The 18,830-nt window shown below is 35.8% G+C and overlaps 2 protein-coding genes across 3 annotated transcripts in view; one reads left to right on the top strand and one right to left on the bottom strand.

Moving 5' to 3' along the window:
• The window catches only part of LOC123870135, a 275,095-nt gene extending 256,265 nt beyond the window's left edge, over positions 1-18,830 (bottom strand). For both annotated transcript variants that reach the window (XM_045913310.1, XM_045913311.1), the window contains exons 1-2: positions 18,653-18,830; positions 16,334-17,654 (exon numbers count right to left, since the gene is read on the bottom strand). In XM_045913310.1, the coding sequence (XP_045769266.1) occupies positions 16,894-17,654; positions 18,653-18,830 (939 nt within the window). In that variant the 3' untranslated portion in view covers positions 16,334-16,893. The remainder of the gene's footprint in view (positions 1-16,333; positions 17,655-18,652) is intronic.
• On the top strand, positions 16,470-18,659 carry LOC123870130 (protein ALP1-like). The gene is made up of 2 exons (XM_045913304.1): positions 16,470-16,771; positions 17,713-18,659. The coding sequence occupies exons 1-2, from the start codon at positions 16,470-16,472 to the stop codon at positions 18,590-18,592; spliced, it is 1,182 nt and encodes a 393-aa protein (XP_045769260.1). The 3' UTR covers positions 18,593-18,659.

The following is an 18,830-nucleotide window of genomic DNA, read 5'->3' as shown; positions in this document are numbered from 1 at the left end:
TTAATGAACAGGGGTCAGGACCTATAATTAGGAATACCACTATAAAGAGAGATGCAGTATCGTATATATCGCTCTGTATACTCTTACCTACTACAAATCACTAGATAGGTGTCTGTAGACTATTCTATCTTTCAAAAAAAAATCAAAATTCAAAATATTTTTATTCAATTAGACTCTTACAAGTTCTTTTGAATCGTCAAAAGCATCTACCACTGGTTCGGAATGCTTTTCCTACCGAGTAGAACCAGCAAGAAACTCGGCGGTTGCTCTTTTCAAAGATTTGATATACAATATTATGCCATGTATAAAACCAATTGAAGTCCCGCGCATTGCTGGAGCGAATTGCATGTCAAATCCACGCTCTTTTATCATTTAGGTACATAATCTTCGATAGTATAATATGCTTTTCTCAGGAGCATATCTATGTAAAATGATGATATAAAATTTCATTTTATGAATAGGTATACCTGATACTTACTTTGGGCTTAAATTATAATAGTAACTGCGGTATTTGATTACATGTATTACGCAATTTACCTTTTTTATGACATCACTTCTCAAATTTTACTACATTTTGATAATATCGGTAATAAAGTGAAAATTATCCCTAACCATAATATTTGGAGCATATGATTTTAACCTTTATTATGTGGTGAAATCTATTCTGCTTAATTTTATGACATGGGCATAACATAAACTATGTTAACTTTATTAGGTAATATGAAGCGTTTTTTATATTATAGTTTCGATTTTCAAATACTTCTATTCTACCTAATTGTATATGCCCTCGTCTTGTGTTATACATTTAACAGTCTAGGATTTTTGTATGCCGAGTTTCTGGCTGGCTCTTCTCATTAGAATTTTTTTGGCGGCTGTAGAAATCGTATCGACATAAGTTGTTTATTCTACATCATGTAATTATCATAGTATATTTTATTTAATTTCATCTTCTCCTTGTATTTTGTGATTTTGATATGTCTCGGTTAATCTGTTCTGGTGCTGCAAATTTTCATCGGCGACGGAAACACTTAAATTCAGTTGAACCGCCTGCTCGTTTGCTCCCTATTTTTATATGAATAAAGTCAATTCATAATTTTAGTTAGATAAATAACGAACTTTAGACTTGGTGTCACACCATTATTTTATCGTAGTACTTTTGTAACCGAATATTCTGTCCGGGAATTAATAAGATGCATTACTACCAAACGAACGCTTGACCCTTAGGACATGCTCCGAACTCATGAATATTTAATATTTACAAATTATTAATCCAACACTTTATCCCGCTTGGATCCATTGAGTTATAGATCATATAGAGATTCAATATACAGATAGATAGATAGAAGACTTTATTGTACACAAAATAGAAAAACACCAAGACAAAGAAGAAACTCTACATTAAAAACAATTGTATGCAAAGGCAGCCTTATTCAAATATGTTCTGCTACAACTTATTATACAAGGTAAGAAAAGCGCAAACGAAGTTCCAGGCTTGGATGATTTATCCAACTGCAAAGAGCCCAATATCAAGCTTTTTAGTTGTTCAACATTACTTACTGTTTAGGGCATGGTGAACAAAGTCCAATTATTATTTATCTAACCTGGATGGTTGCCGACCTTTCATAGGAGAGGGAAAGAATAAGAGATGCAGACTTCATGAATTAGCATCAAAAAAGCGCCCCTAGTTAATTAAATTAGGTATACAGGTATGTACTTATTGGATGTACAAATATTTTTAAACAAATATGTTATTTTTTATCTTTTTTAAACCTGTTACTAAGTAAGTATACCTAACTGTTACGCCATCATCAATCAATTAATGTTCACGGGTGGCGCTAATCACTTAACATCAGGTGACCCATGTTTGCTTGCTATTTTTGTATTAAAAAAACATCAAAGCTCATATTTTATTGAATGACGAAAAGCACATGCACTTCCTGTGTGGTTTACCAGTCAGGATGGCTGTTTTGCCGGACATCAGCGTCTCTAGTAAAATAATGACATCTCGACTCGGTAAGAACGCATTCCTACGTGGTGTGAGCTATCGGGCCATCGAAGTGTGATTCGGATATTTTTTGATATCACCGGCATACCTTTTGAAGGCTTTATGAAGATTAGGAAATAGAGTGCTCTCTCCGAATTATTTTCACTGCACTACGTTTTAACGTTTATTAGTTTTACAAAATCTGTGTTAGCTAGTAGAAGGTGCATTATAAATAATATGATGTATGAAATTGGATATCGTAAAATTAGAGAAAACATCTATAAAATTATATAAATAATTGCATTTCTAACTTCTTGGATCGTACAGCTTGTATTATGGAAAAGATGATTTAATTTGGTGGTATTTTTAAAATAACATTAAAGTTTATAAAATATTGACTCATTTTAGATAATCCGGTAATTCTTGTGATTGCAACACCCAATTTAAATTAGCTATGTACTTACTCGTAACTATGTCAGGTTTCTGTAGACCGACATTTTACTACTACCAGAGAATATTTACTTAGAGTTTGTTCTACAGCATAAGATGCTTTTCCCTATTTTCTACCTAAATTAGCGTTTCAATGTGGAAATCCGGCTTGGGAACATAAACAGAAATTATACATATATAATACTTAACTGGACTCAATTGGAGAGGTAGCTCACGTCATTATAAAGTAGGTAAGTATTTATAGGTAAAAAAATTGCCAGTCAGTTGGGAATGTTTTAAAATTTGTAAATTAAAACCATTAACAATTAATATATATTTAATTAATATATAACATTATTAGATATTAGACTATCTAACCCGCTACTATTTTACGATTGTGTTGTTTCTTACCGCTGTGCCGAAAGATATTGTTACTGTAATTTCTAAGTGAAGTTACTAAGTGAAATTTGTATAATTTCTTTTGAGAATAAATTCTTAACCACAACAATTAGGCGGCGATAACAACTGTAAATAGCTTACGACATTAACTGACAAAAATTTACTAAGGTAAACGACACTTATTAGAGTGTTTACTTTGTCGTAAGTTAATAATGTAAGCTGCTTACGTGAGTAAAACTTACAGGTGTACCCTAATTGTTTAGTTTTTACACCTATCGGCAATCTGACTATCAACACCGGCATGTCGGTAACACAACCTTGAAGTTTTACCCATCCCAAGATTACCCGACACCCGCGCTAAAGAAGTTTTTACTCCAAAAACTGTAACGTAATCATTGAGCACATAATCTAAAGACCCTCATTACCATATTGACGCCGAGAATATTTCTATAATGAACTCAGTCACGCGTACATAAAATTTAAATATATAAGCAGCTACTGTATTAAAATATTGATAACACATATTTTGAGACGTCTTTAATTGCTACTAATAATTCAATCCTATGCATTTCAGATAAGTTAAGTCGTTCGGACGGCTGAGGCAGAGGCACTTTAAAAGGGTATGACTTAATTGCCCCATCTTATAGAGGCAAATAAATCCGACGGGGAATGTTTACGACTGCCGGTGTCAGCGCGTGCGCCACTTATTAATTATGCTCAACTGGCAATTATCCAAAGCTAACACGATTTTTACAATCGTACGAAACTCATTAAAGGTGGGTATACATTTATTAGGACAATCAAAGTTGTTTTTTTGTGTCAATATAGGGTCATCGTTCAGTGCGACAAAACTTAGATACAACTTGTAAGTTCAACTGGAACATCAATGTCACTTTTAAAATTTTATTCACATTTAGGAGCTGAGTCACTAATGCGACCTTGTGGCTCTCGTAAGTATAAACTATATTATTGTAACACTTTTAAATCTAGATTTAAATACTATTTAATAATTATTTCAACTACTTAAATGCTACTTGTGAAAACGTGTTTAAAATCGTATGAGTTAATTGCCCCATCTTATACTAGGTAAATAAATCTGATGGGGAAAAAGTTAAATCTCTCTATAAATGCCCAAAGAAAGCGAGCTTCCTTCGAATGATGGTGGACATGAGTTCTCTCTCTTTGTGGACCAATTCCAGTACTTTGGTGTACGGTGTAAAGCTGTTCCGGGTTATCTTGAGCATTTTCCTGTGAATCTAGTTTTCGAAAGCTTAGCCCATCTTATAGAGGCAAATAAATCTGACGAGGAATGTTGACATCTGACGGTGCCAACGCATGCGTCACTTTTATTAGTTAGAATTTCCCAGATCTATTGTTAAATGATTATTTTCCTAGAAAATTATTTACCCCTATGTACAAATATCTACCTACTAACCCAATGATATTTTATACTAATAAGGGATGAATATAGTACAGCGTGGTCATTTCAAATAGGTAATTTTCAAGAAAAACGATTAATTCAAAGATTGCTCACCTGATACCATAAATATTTTTATATTTACTGACCCGGATAGCAACAAAAAAGGCGCTGTGCCTTAAGAAAGAAGGTTTATCTGACTACTTAGTTATTATTTAGCCTTATTTCCTTATTGATAAAGCAGGCTATAATATTAAAAATAATTAATTGCTCATTCGTTCTTAGCAAATGTATGACTATTCAAGTTCAAACTTGGAATAATTTATGTAAAAAATTGATATGTAAACCGGCTATACCGTATAAAAAGTGTGAGACAGCAAGTTGTCCATATTAGGTCATGATTTGATGCTCAATAAGGACATCAATGGGCTTACATAACAGACAATGGTCTGCAACGTATGAAGTATTATGTTTGAGTACGTCTTTGTGTCGCACGAGACGTAAAATAGTCTGATCGGACACCGAGCGGTTCTTTTGACTCTGGAGAAGCGTACGCGAAGCCTATCTCCGACTTGACGGCCCGATTGTTACATCGACTTAACATATCAATTATGTCGAACACAAAGACAGATAAGAAGTTGAGCGACGTGAATAAAATAATTAACTGATTGGTGTTTGTATAATTCATCAAGCGGTCGGACGCTGCGAGCGCCCGGCCACTTAGTGCCATGTTATCAGATAGCTTACTGTTGAACCTTACAATGAAGCTGTAAATGCACTTCGCCACTCCGCGTTGTTTAGAACGTTTTATCTGCTTACATTCAGATCATTATAGCCCTTTGAGATAGCGTCGCTGAGCGGCAGACGGTAGCGGTTCCCTTTAGTGTCGATGTCTTTTGTCAAACGACTGCAGACGAACACTTTTACTAAATGATATCGATTGTATGTTGTATTAACTCGGTTCTATAATGTTTAATAGCTATTTAATACAAAACAAAATAGAATATTATCATGATAGACAACCAAAGCTTTTAACGTTCTATATGGTAGTTATAGAAAAAAAGAATGAGTAGGTATATTCAGCAAAGTCAAAATTTATTACATAATAAATTAATAAATATTCAATGCGTAATGATTATTATTATTTTATTAATGAAAAGCGCAGAGTGACCTGTGACAGGTCATCGTGTCCACAGTGTAGTAGATTCAGTATGACTAGTGTGCCGGTTTTACTTTTAATGTAACATCATTGAACTCATGTTACGATCACAAACTTATTTAAGTGTGCAAAATAAATTGTCAATCAAATATTATGTTGGTTAGTTTTATTGGATGTTCATTAAAATGGTCTAATGAATTATTGTAGAATTCAACGAGGTACTAACCCATCGTCAACCCATTGGCGGGGCACTAGTCACTACTAAGCACGGATCTCTCCTCAGAATGAGAAGGGGTTTAGTCCTTTTCTCTGCCCTAACGATAGTTTTGTCCGCCCAAGCAAATTATATTTTAATGGTTAAAACGCACAGAACTGAAAGGTTAGTGGTGCATGCCCCACAATACCGACAACCGACGTCTTAACCACTAGGCTATCGCTGCTATATCAAGCTGCTATCACTTTTTTACTACCCGCCAAATACTGAGACGGGAACTTCCTATTTATAAGGTGTACTATTGAATGGACAAAATTTTAAAAGGTATCGCACATAAAAAAAAGAATGCCCGGCCAAAAACGAATTAGGTATAAGTAAGAATTGTCATATTTGAAAATGGCGCAACACAGCCGCCATATATGTAAAAATTTTCAAATTATTTATAGCCAGTGTCACTCGCGACGATATAAGAAATCCTTTTGATGTACATATATAACATACATCCAAATTTGTTTGGACACTTAGTAGTTATGATATAATAAACAAACTCACGTACATGAACCCTTGAAAACAGTACACTCCTTTCTTGGGCAGTCGTGTAAAAAACAATTTGCGTTTGTAATTTTTAGTCTATGACATTATTTTACTGTATGCTGATGGCTTCAGCGTCCCTGCGGCGCTGCTGCGGTACTAGCGCCATCATTTATGTCCACTGACGGAAATTAAAGAGAGAGGAATAAAAATGTCCCGGCTAATGACGGGCATGGACCTCTTGCGGTGAATATGTAATAATTCGCCTCGGGGACACGGTGAGAATGGCTTGTTCTGTTATGCGCCATTACTTTACATGGTGTTTTTATTGGGTACTAGATTTAACTCGCAACTTTGGCTGCGTAGAGCCAACTTTACTTCATGTCTGCGTAAAATAAAGTACCTAATTTGCGTATCTTTTTTTGGGGTTTCTTATTATTTACTTTTGTTGCAGGTTAGAAAAACCTACATGTTAAATCTAAAACACCAAGAAGGTTTAATCGCGGGTCAGCTTATCCTTTTCCACAGCCATAAAAAGCATAAAAAATCGAATCAAAATATTTATTTTTCAGAGTAGGAATATCTATTGAACACTTTTTGAATGTAAATAATATGTACTTAGTTAAATTTTATCAGTAGGTAAATAGAAGTGAGGTAATGGTAATAATTACCCAAATTCAAATTTAAATTCAAAATATTTTTATTCAATTAGACTTACAAGTAGGCTTTTGAATCGTCAAGAGCATCTACCACTGGTTCGGAATGCCTTTCCTACCGAGAAGAACCAGCAAGAAACTCGGTGGTTGCTGTTTTTAAAGATTTGATACCTATAAAATATTATGCCACGTATAAAAGTAACAGGTAGGTAGAAACATCAACTTAAAATTTAACAATTTTTGGATCTATACTTATTCTATTTTTCAATAAATAATTACCAGTTGCCTGGTTCAACTCTTGCGGATCGTAAAAGAACAAATCTAAAATTGATGGTCCGCCTAAATAATTTTAATTATATGTTATTGATAAATTCTCTCTCCCGGAGCGCTCCGATATGCCGATAACACCGCGCAATTAGGCGGTGACCTTTGACTTCGTGATTTATTGTGAGAACTGTGAAATTGACATCAGCTTTAGAAATTAGTTGTGTAAACTAAATGTAATATATCTTTACCATCGCTTTGGACAATTTCTAAAAGAAGATAATGATAAAAAGAGTGCAACCGCCAAGTTTTTTTGCCGGTTTTTCTTCTGGAAAGGAGGCTATAAAAGGTTAATTGAAAAATAGGTAAGTATATTTACCTAATTGCCTAATTCTATTTTATAATAGTGTTGATATAACACCAGATATTAGATAGGTATATATAGACTAGGTAGGTACACATTATACTGTGCAGCATATGGAAATATTAGGATAACTTACCTAATGAAATGAATCTGAAATCGGTTACAAAAAAGGAAAAAAAATCATTATGTAGTAAGTAATAAGTGTGGGAATGCGATAATAACACGTATACATAACACGTAATAACTGCATTGAATAAAATTATTGGGCAAAATAAAGCCAACCTGTTAAGATCCAATGAAGACGGTATAACCACAAACTCATGAATATCCCCGACTTGGTCGCCGCTGTCGCATATAATCATGATTCGCCCAGCACGACTTTATAAGTTACCGAGCGAAAGAGTGAAAGAAAATTATGTCCCAGAATAGAGTCGTAAAACTGAGTTTCATTACTGTCTACTTGATGAATGAGTAATCTATATTATAACAAATAAAATTGGAGTGTCTGTCTGTAATTTCGAAATAACTACCTCATATTAAGCTCATATGGTTATTAGAACGATACCATAACTGAATCACACGTTTTTAAAATTTTTGTCTGTCTGTCTGTCTGTCTGTCTGTCTGTCTGTCTGTCTGTTTGAAAAGGCTAATCTTTGGAACGGCTGAACCGATTTTGACGGGACTTTCACAGGCAAGTAGAGGATTGACCAGGGCATAAAAAAGGCTACTTTTTTAACCGACTTTCAAAAAGGGAGTTGTGTTTTTCTACCTATGTACACCGAAATCTCTGAGATTTCTGAACCGATTTGCGTCATTTCTTTTTTAATCGATAGAGGAACTTTGCGACATTGTTTCATAAAAAATTTGGAGTCCAACTCCTCAATCCTGATGCTGCAGGGGATCTGACCAATCCACGCGGGCGAAGCTGCGGGCATCAGCTAGTAGAATTATAAGTTTGGGAATAAAATACGAGTAGAATCGGAGGGAAAAGAGTTTCGTGATTTTCTTATTTCGGGTATTTTATACGAACCCACCCACTTGTTTGAAATATTGGTCATCGCCATCATTAACCCATCGCCAGTGCTCTCATAGCCAGAAAGGTTTTGGCTATAGTCCACCATACTGGCCAAAGACGGATTAGCAGACTTTACACACCTTGTGCCGCTGCCTCCTTTTGCGAGGAGGTGATGTCTGCAAAAGAGGCGGCGGAACGTGAGAGGGAAATTTTGATGGTGGATCCCTCTCGCAGGAGACGCAGCGGGCGCCGAAGGGCGAATGATGACCTCCGGCCTCCATGAGTTGCCGACCTGCGGTTGACGGGCGTAAGGGGCGTTCGTCAGCCGATACATAACCAGGTCAGGAGGTAGCGCGCCGTGTTCCGGGTGCGCTTCTGAGACGGAGCTGGTAGCAGCCAGCCTAGCGAAGGGACCCGTCCGCTTGGCGGCGGGTCAAGTCCTGGCGGGAGTGCGGTGAATACTACATTAGTGATACCCGCGCAACCGCCAGTCCGTTGAGGAACAAACACAGGTTTTAGTGGGTGCAAGCCCCACATAACCCCTCCGTTTCCCCTGACGGAAGGGTATGCGTTAGGCATTTCCTGTGTATAAAAAAAAAAAAAAAAAAAAGACTTTACACACCTTTGACAATATTTCTTCACGATGTTTTACTTCAACGTTAAAGAAAGTAACTTTTAATTTCTTAAAACGCACATAACTCTGATAAATTAGAGCTGCTACCCGGAATGGATATAACAGGCCCTCAAATGGGAGGCCGACGTTTTAACCACTAGATCACTTTGGAGTGTTAGTAACTACTAATGATAGAATGACTGTAGAACCTAGATATATATATGGGTTCTCAATAATATTTATAATGTGTTTTGCAGAATCTTTTCGAAAAAAAAGGAAGACCAAAATATCTGGAATTATGAATATAGAGACCGAAAACGTACAAAACGCTACGGCAGTGCGCTCCGACCTCCGACAACTTGTTCAACGCACCGAGCCCATCCGAGCCACTTTGAATTTGTAGAATCTACTCATGTGTTTGTACCTAGTAGCTACCTACAATGCAGTAGGTATAACAGCTTCCACAGTAACTCTATTGATACTGTACCTAGAGTTATAGAGCATTAAGAACTTTGCTTACAGACTACTCGTAGATTTATACAAGTGGATGTTGTACGGATGCGCGTCGTGCCATAGACCATAACTTGCACGTCGGGAGGCCGTACCAGGACCGATGAAAAGCGTTTTGTCGCCGACTGCCACCATGAATATTTAAGAATCTGTTTCCGAACACGCCCCGTCCCGGACGAGTTTGTCTGACACTTAACCCGAAATCGAAAGACATATTCACTACTCATTTAACAATGACTGGACATTTTTCAATATACTTTGAAAGAGGGTTACACAATTCATCGTGTCATATCTAGGGTCATTTTAAGTGCATGGTAACTTTTACAAAAATTTGATCTCATTAAATCTGTTAATAGCTACTACAGTACATTATGATTTTGAGAGCATAAGCTCAAAAAGTCATAAAGTCCGATAATTTGATGACGTAATAACGTGTAAACGTGTAATTTTATTGGCTTCTGAATTGGATGTGTACCTACTTGACGTTTCGAGTCCAAATAATTATATTTATTTATATACTTACTTATTTTTACCCGACTACTGCAAAGCCAAAAGGAAGAGTTATGATTTTAGCAGTCTATGTATGTATATATGTGTATGTATGTATGTAAGTTTGTATTTATGTGTGTTCCACCGTAGGTCTTAAACTAAGTACTGAGCTTACTACATCATCTAGTTCTAGTTAATAATAAAATCACGTAATTAGACGTACGTATTATAAACTAAAAGTAACTGAATTATTTTTGTAAATACATACTTAACTACCACCTTTGAGCAATACATTGACAAACCGATAATAATTGGATGAGAAGATTGTGAAGAGCGCAATCGAAGCGTATGAACTTTTCTTAAGTGACTTGTTGTTATTTGATTTAAGAGGCCATCTTTTGGTGATACGAAATCGAGATTATCATAAGCCTCTGTGAACTAGGACAGTCTAGTGAAGACGGTAAGTTATAGAGATGGGCATTACTGCTACTCCTTTTCATTTGGTGAAATGTTTTTTTTTCTTGACAGTGATTTCACAGGTGATTCTTCATGGAAAATGATTTTTTTATTTTTGCACTTTCAGTCATTTGCCACTTTAATCTAGGAATTATGATACAGATCAATAGCGTTTATGTTTCACAGGTGGATTTTCATGAAAAGTGAATTTTCAAAATTATGATTGTGCGAAAATTCGTTTTCTGTGAAATATAACAAACGATTGTTTGGTTTGGTAGCTTAATTTAAAAAGAGGTTTTCCCATTTCTAATACGCAGCGATGCGAGTGTAATGTTCAGAGTGCTCAGCCGCATGCTCTTTAGCGTCTTAGCTCGGGTCAGTATTTAAGCAATTAAGGGAGATTACGTGTAATAATTTTCAAATTTTGTGAGATTTTGATTCGTGATAACAATATGAAAAGGCTTTTCATGTGATTTTTCACATGCTATCTGTAAAATGGTCCATCTCTAGTAGTATCTCTAGGTAGGTACTATGAGATATATCGAGTGGCTTAAAATGTCATGGCCCACCTTTGATCCGATATGAAAGTTCATCACACTGTTCATTACTGGATGTAATAACGATGCGGATGACTACATCATTCTTATAGACTGGTTTCCATTATGATACGATATGAATATTAATATTGAACCGATTTCGAAAATACGACCATCTTAACTGGTAGAATAGACAGGTTCAATGTCTCCAATAAGGGTTAACTGATCTGGTTAAAAAAAGTATATTGAATATGTACCTTCGGAATTTAAAATCAGAGCCCGAAGTAAATGTACGTAAACTATGCCCGTACTATATGTATTCTGAGACTCTGTTATCATGTTTTTTAATTTGGAAACTTACTATAAAGGACTCTGATTGGTTCAGATTGAGAATTCAAAATTGTTGATCAAAAAAAACATACTAGCTGAGATCAAGCAATAAGCTTATTATTTACTCCGAGCTAATACCTAAGTAGTATTTTTTTTTATGCTTATGCATATCGATTAAATGAAATGGTGTAAAATCAAATGTCATAACGACAACTGAATGTAGCATTTAAGCGGTGATAGCCTAGTGGTTAAAACGTCGCTTAAACCGTCGTCGGTTATTGGTTTTGGTCTTGTAGAACGTAAAACCATGTAACCATTTATCCGTAACTTTCTGGTAAAGAGTCAACTATCTACTAGTAGAACCTACGAGTATAAACACATTTTTACTAATTCGTTCCAACTTGGAAGGTAAGATATTCTTGGTCCAAAGTTTATGTCAAGTGTTCACTGAAACTAAAATTGATAAGTATCAGTAAAGAGTAATAAAACCTTTCAAATTCTTGTGATATATTATTTAAAACACATAGATGTCCAATCAAAACGTAATTTGTCATGTTATGTTCATTATTCTGTACCTATATCACGAAATCGTAAAAAGTTTACAAAACACTGATAAACTACAATAAAATGAAGTGCCGCCTCCGTGCGTTATCGAGAAGCTTACGAAGCATTTGCTAGATGAGTGCCCAATCAAAACGTTATTTGTCATATATCCGAGTCATTGTAATGGCCCCTTTTCACGTTGGCCAATACCTGTGCCATTGGTCCTTGTATTGGCCACGGAAGACAGGGTTTATGGTTGCCGCGGTAAGTAGGTATTGTCGAGTTTGCCCATGCGGGTTATCAGTCTTTCAAAACAGATCAAAAGGCAGAAATAAAACCACGGCTTGCTCCCACATGCGTTTGTATGCAAAAAAATCCACGTTTGTAAATATTATTATTAGTATTCCCATCTTTATTTATTGTCTTTTTTTAATTATCTTATTCCTGTACACACTTATGTAGTCAATAAATAAACTTCAAAAACCGTGCTCTGATACAAACTGAACGATCTCTCAATGTGTGGCCCACAATTTCCTAGACCAATATAAACACTTACCCATTATCACTACAACAGAGAAATAGAAAGATTTTTATATACTTAAATAATAAATAAACTTTTACAAGTGCTTTAGAACCGTCAAGTGAATACCATCAAGAACCAGCAAGAAACTCAGCGGTTGAACAACGTATGGCCAACATGTAGAGGCCTTTTAAAGTGTTTGTTGGCGTAGCGTGCACGCAGGGAATTAAAGCCGCATCGGCTTCTGAATGTCGATTTAATTGCTTGATAAGTCGCGCTGCGCAACTCTATTGAAAGATAATAGTTTAAGATGTTATGGAGCTTATTGTGGTTTTATACTGCCTCTCACGATATTTACTTCCTCGAATTTAATAAGCTGTGTGTTAGATAAACGGTGGTTACAAATACCAGTTCAATCCGTTCTTGGATGAAAGATCTTTTTTCTAAAAGTTCGGGGCAATAGCTTATTTTCTAATTTATACATATAAAACAAAAGGCTGACTCATAATATTATACAACGAATAGTCTAAATGTTGGATCTAGAGAAATGTTCTATGCATGTAAGGTTTCACTATAGCGTTGATCCATCCATACTTATTCATTCTATAGCAAGTATTTTGAGAAATTCCATCGTTATCGTCCCAGAATCTCTAAATCCACAGGACGAAGTTGTGACAATCAGCTTGTTTATTCAATTGATGTTGCTTATGAATGCGCTCCGATTCTCTACTAGATCTACTCTATATTCATCATATTTTGTAACTCTCATGGGAATGTAAAAAGAGTGAAAGAGAAAAATATTCACTTATTGATTTTATTAGGTACATTTACTAATTCATCCGAAACAAAAAGGTTGTTAAGTACTTATTCGTTTTTCAAACGATATGTTATGAGGCCGCAAATCATTTTCGCGATTATCTTTACACACTGGAAGCAATATGAACCAATAAGCAATAATACGTGGTAGTGATAAATTTATATGGTTACTGTGTGGCTGAGTGGGCGCCTAAACACTATGGATGCTCATAAACAAAGCCGATCGCACACTTATGCGTGCCGCATGCAACGAATTTGTTCAAATCCTTGTCCATTACCATCATCATCGTTGAAACATTGAAATGCACTCCTAGGAATTTGACTACTAATAAATCCTCTTGATCAGGCGTCATATAGTGCGACTGGTTGAGTTTCCTTAAAATTTTTAAACGTTAAACTGAAAAATAATAACGTAACTTAGGTCTACAGAGCTCTTTAGGGTAACTACGAAAAAAGTACCTAAAAATTTGGTTAAGGTAGTCCTTAGATTATTCGTAACAGACATACCTACACACAAATAAATAAATTAACTGACATAAATAATATAAACTCTTATCCCAAACGTATATAATTAGATGAATTTTTAAATTTGAAGCAATAGCTAAATGTAATTTTGCATGTAAGGTGAAATATTTCTACTAGAAAAATAATACATAACGTACGTAAGAACTGTTTCTGCAAAAAAAGAAATATGAATTTTAACTTATTTCGGATATGGGTAAAATATTTTATGCGGCACGATTCAGTTTACAAATGTGCGATTATTTAAAGCAACGGGCATGGTAATGTCAGGACTCAGGAGCTTACCGTAGTTTTATTTCCGCGGGCTGACAAGACTATGAGCTGGACGAAAGCTGCAAAGCTGGTGTTGCGATATTAGCCTCCCTTGCGATTTATGCGCATTGTTATTCGACTTGCAATCAGATGGTAAGCGTTGCTCTTTTTGCTGGCAGATTTTATAAAGGCGTCTATACACGGTCGGTACATCGTGTACGAGGCCAATCTATACGAATATTATAAACAGGCGAGGTAGTTTGTATGACAGCTCCAGAAATAATGATCCAACTTTGAAAATCCTTTCACTGATACCTAGAAAGCTACTTAAAAGAATTCCGGCCTTATTATTCCTATTAATCAAGTATTTTAGAACGAAGCACAACCTAATAGGTACTAGTACATAATTGTAGATATGTTTTTAAACATCTGCAGCGCAAAGGTTCAATAAGATGTTATAAGAAACCTCTAATTTCTTCACGTAAACCTCTCCTACTGTGGTAGTAAACCCCACAGCTAGTTTTTTTTTTTTTTATTCACTATAGGTAAGCGCTTGACCACAATCACACCTGATGGAAAGTGATGATGTTGTCTAAGATGGGACGCGTTTACCTAGAAGGTGCCAAACGCAAAACGTTTCGTGCGTGTAGATGGAATGTCGACGATTTTTGATGCCAGTGGCTAGTAAAAAAGCTGATTGCGGTTCACTTGGAACGTTTTCTGTTGCCATAACAAGCAATTCCATTAAGGAAAGCTTTTACAATGTACGTCTACGTATTTTCAATGTTTCTGACGTGTCCAAAAGTAGAGTTTGAAATATTGAAAAAATTAAAAAGATCTGTCTGAATAGATTGCTGTATCTACCTTTCATTCTAAATTAAGGTGTCGCGTCGTGTTGATCTTACCATTATTAGTAGTTTAATGAAGATCATATTATACCGAATAAAATCAATAATAAATTATTCGGTGTCGAATAATAATTAATAGCCGGTAACTAAAAGGTGAAATTTGAATATTTAAATAAAATTTTGTCATCAATCAAATAAAATAAGTACCTACTTAACAAGTTTATCTTGTATATGTATAATTGGTAATCCTACTTATGTGGATACTGGATATCCTTGGAATAGTTCAGACATATGCATATAAGTAGTAACTTTTCTATATAAGTAGGTATACTAAGTTAACCATAGAGTTTAGTGTCATTTTCAAGCTAATGTAATAAGCTTTAAATGATACTTATTCTGAAAGGAGACCCGTGTTCAGTAGTTGGCTAGCGATGGATTGATCACGATGAAGCTTTCAAACGTGCCTTGCATGTGTAGCCCCGATTTGTAAATGATCATTTTCAGTCGGGACTCATATCCCATGGGATGATGTGACTAACCATCGCTTTTTCGCAAGTTAATTAACGACTACGTGTAAGTACATGAATTTAGGTTTTTAGAATCCCTTAGGATTGATTTACTGTCCGGAATTATAGCTATCACTTCTTGCATAGATTAAATATCTGCATAATTCGAAATTTGTATTGTAAAAAATAGGAAATTCACCTCTGATGAACCATAATAGCTTAATAAACGACAGTTATTTAGAAATTACAGATAAGACCAGACTGGCAAGATTGTATAGAAGAATGTTCTTGGATCCAATTTAACAATAGGTAAGTAATAGTTAACAAACTAACTTGTTCGTTTCATAAGGCACTTAACAGACGCCATTGCGTTTGTATTTAGACAAATTAGCGGTGAATTCCAACAGGCGTTGAGTAGTTTATGCGACGGAATGGAAGCAAATTTCGTCACGGATCTACAGATATTTCAACGGGTAGTAAATCGCGCGGAGCGGTGGAGCGATCGGATAAATCACAGGAGTGGGCGGCGCGGGCTCCCGACTCGCTCCGTATAACTGCTACCGTTTACCGACCACTGATCATCTGATACTTAATTTAATGCTCCCAGCGAACAAGCCGTAAACGTTAAGGAGATTTCACGCGACTTGTAATTTGAAAATTGATTTAAATCTGCATAAAAAATCTTATGCGACAGTCGGATAGACTGGTTATAATGTGTAACGAGTAGGTACCTACTTACACGGCAGCCTTAGTAATAAGTAGATATTGTAATAGCTCTATTTAGTCGCTTAACGGCAATTAAGGCTTATAAAGAGATATGATGAGGTTGAGTTGAGGAGGATAGAGTGGAGTGCGCTTGACTAGAACACTCGAGTGAAGTATAGTTGTAGTAGGAACAAGCTGTCCGTACCTACTAAGTACCTACGTGACGGAATTACACCGGAAGGGCGTTTCTACACTTTAGAGCCTGTCCAGAAAGCGCGATTTGCGCGCGTGTCCACTCGCGCGTTTTGATTTGTATTGCGTCCAGATGCGGCGAAATCACTCGCGTTTCACGCGCGCATGTGATGAGACGGCTTTAGGCCAGTTATAAACATGGACTCGGATAAAGCGGTTCTGTTGTGGCTTGCATACCGTCGATGGAGACGTCGTAAACGAAGAGAAAGTCGACGATTTAACGTGCATCCCATTCTACGCGACAGAATGACGCATAGTATGTTTATAACTTTATACCCAAAACTCAGAGAATATAGTGAAAAGTTTTTCAACTACTTTCGGATGTCAGTAGCATCGTTTGATGATTTACTAGAAATTATCAAAGAAGATTTGACTCCTTGTCAAAATTATGTGGTACGGGATACTGTTTCTGCAGAAGAAAAACTCGTGATTACTTTGAGGTAATATTTTTTATAGCTTTAGTAAGTATAAACTAAGACCTAATTAACAAAAATAAAGAATTTGAACAAAATTAACAAAAATTAGGAATCATTCTTATATAGGTAGGTACTTAATATTGAATTTAATTATCGTAAAGTTCCATTAATTCAGATTCATTGGAATCTTGTGTAGATGCCGGTGATGGGGTTTTGTAGCTAGACGTCATTGGTGGTCGTGAAGCAGTACAATAACCTCGATTGTAAGTCGAAAAGGTTGCAGGTGGAAACGAAGATGTTGAAGGGTCTGTTGCGGTATACCCTGTTTCTCCAAAATAATCTCTCTGTCCACGTTGAGTCATTCCTGTTTGGTAATGATATTGTGACGAAGGTTGGTAGTCGGAACGAGCAGCTGCAGGTTTAAGGCACAGTACTTGTTGAGCTTGAAGTACTTTCATTAATTCAATTTTTGTTTGAAGTCTGTGTTCCTCTGGTACTTTAAGAAGCTCTTTGTGTAAGGACAAACAAAATAGTTTGTCATCATCTGACTCCGTTTGGTTTAATGTCTGTGGCTGATTTCCAGATGCTAAATTTGTTTTTATGATGGAAAGAAATTCTTCGTCGGCTGCATTTAGTTTTTTCTTCTTTTTCGCCTGACTACGTGGAGGTCTCATTACATCTTCCCCATCGCCCGAAAACTCCTGTTCTTCAACTGCAACAGACGCGGTGTTGATATTACTCTCAGTTATTTTATTCCGTGTCGATCTTTCGAGGAACATCAAACGTTCAAAATAAATATATTTGGCTTTGCTGGAGGCTCCTGATCCAGACGGTGTGGTTTTCTTCTTCTTCATTTCTCTTACAAAGCCATCACGCAACCCTTTCCACTTCTTCTGCAATAAAGTACCTGTAAACAATAAAAAGATTGGAATAAAATAATAATTCTTATGTAACTTTTTTTTCAGATATTTGGCTACAGGATGTTATTTTGCGGACCTGCATTATGCCTACAGATTAGGAAAGTCTACAGTTATCGAAATAGTACAGAAAACCTGTTACGTCATATGGAACAAACTGCAAAATATAGTAATGAGAGAACCAATGAAAGCTGAATGGGAAGAAATTTCGAAACAATTTCAAAAATACACAAATTTTCCAAATTGCATCGGCGCCATTGACGGCAAGCATATCCGTATTATAAAACCTAACGATTCTGGATCTCTTTTTTATAACTATAAGAGTTATTTTTCAACTGTTTTGTTGGCCGTATGCGATGCAAATTATTGTTTTATTGCAGTGGACATAGGCGCATATGGAAAAAGTAATGACTCCACAATTTTTAAAGACTCTATTTTATATAAAAAACTTGTCGAGAAAACTTTAGATATCCCAGATCCAAAGCCAATATCGCAAACAGATACAACCCCCTTACCTCATGTCATAGTAGGAGATGAGGCGTTTAGTCTGTCTGAAAATATAATGCGCCCTTATTGCGGTAAATCTCTAACAACCAAAAAAAGAATTTTCAACTATCGCTTATCCAGGGCCCGGCGCTACATTGAATGTTGCTTTGGCATCTTGGTAAATAAATGGAGAATATTTCATAGACCGTTGAATGTGGACATAAAATTTGCAGAAAACATCATTAAGGCTTGTTGTGTTCTCCATAACTACGTAAGGTTAAGGGATGGCTACAGGTATGATCACACTCTCTACGAAACATCTCTGATTAATTTGAACACTGAGGCAGTGAGGCCTAATGCGAGATCATTGAATGTAAGAGATAGATTTGCTGATTATTTTGCTAACGAAGACAAACTCCCTTGGCAAGATAAAATGATATAGCTTATTACTGTAAAATCTATGCAAGGAATAATATTATTTAATAAAGTATTATTTACTTACCTAAAGTTTTTTTTTTCTCCTCGGAATCACCAGCTTCACAAAAAATTTCTACTATTTCTTCCCAGTTCCTACGTTTAATGATTCTATTAGAATAATCTGATGATTCCATATCCCATATAGCTACCCTTTTCTCAATTTCGTCGATAAAAAGTTCTGTGTCAAAGTTATCACGCTCCAT

The sequence above is a fragment of the Maniola jurtina genome, chromosome 12, assembly GCF_905333055.1.
Source record: "Maniola jurtina chromosome 12, ilManJurt1.1, whole genome shotgun sequence".
NCBI classification, from domain to species: domain Eukaryota; kingdom Metazoa; phylum Arthropoda; class Insecta; order Lepidoptera; family Nymphalidae; genus Maniola; species Maniola jurtina.
Note: the sequence above shows the minus strand (reverse complement) of the source record. Positions and strands in the feature narration are given on the sequence as shown.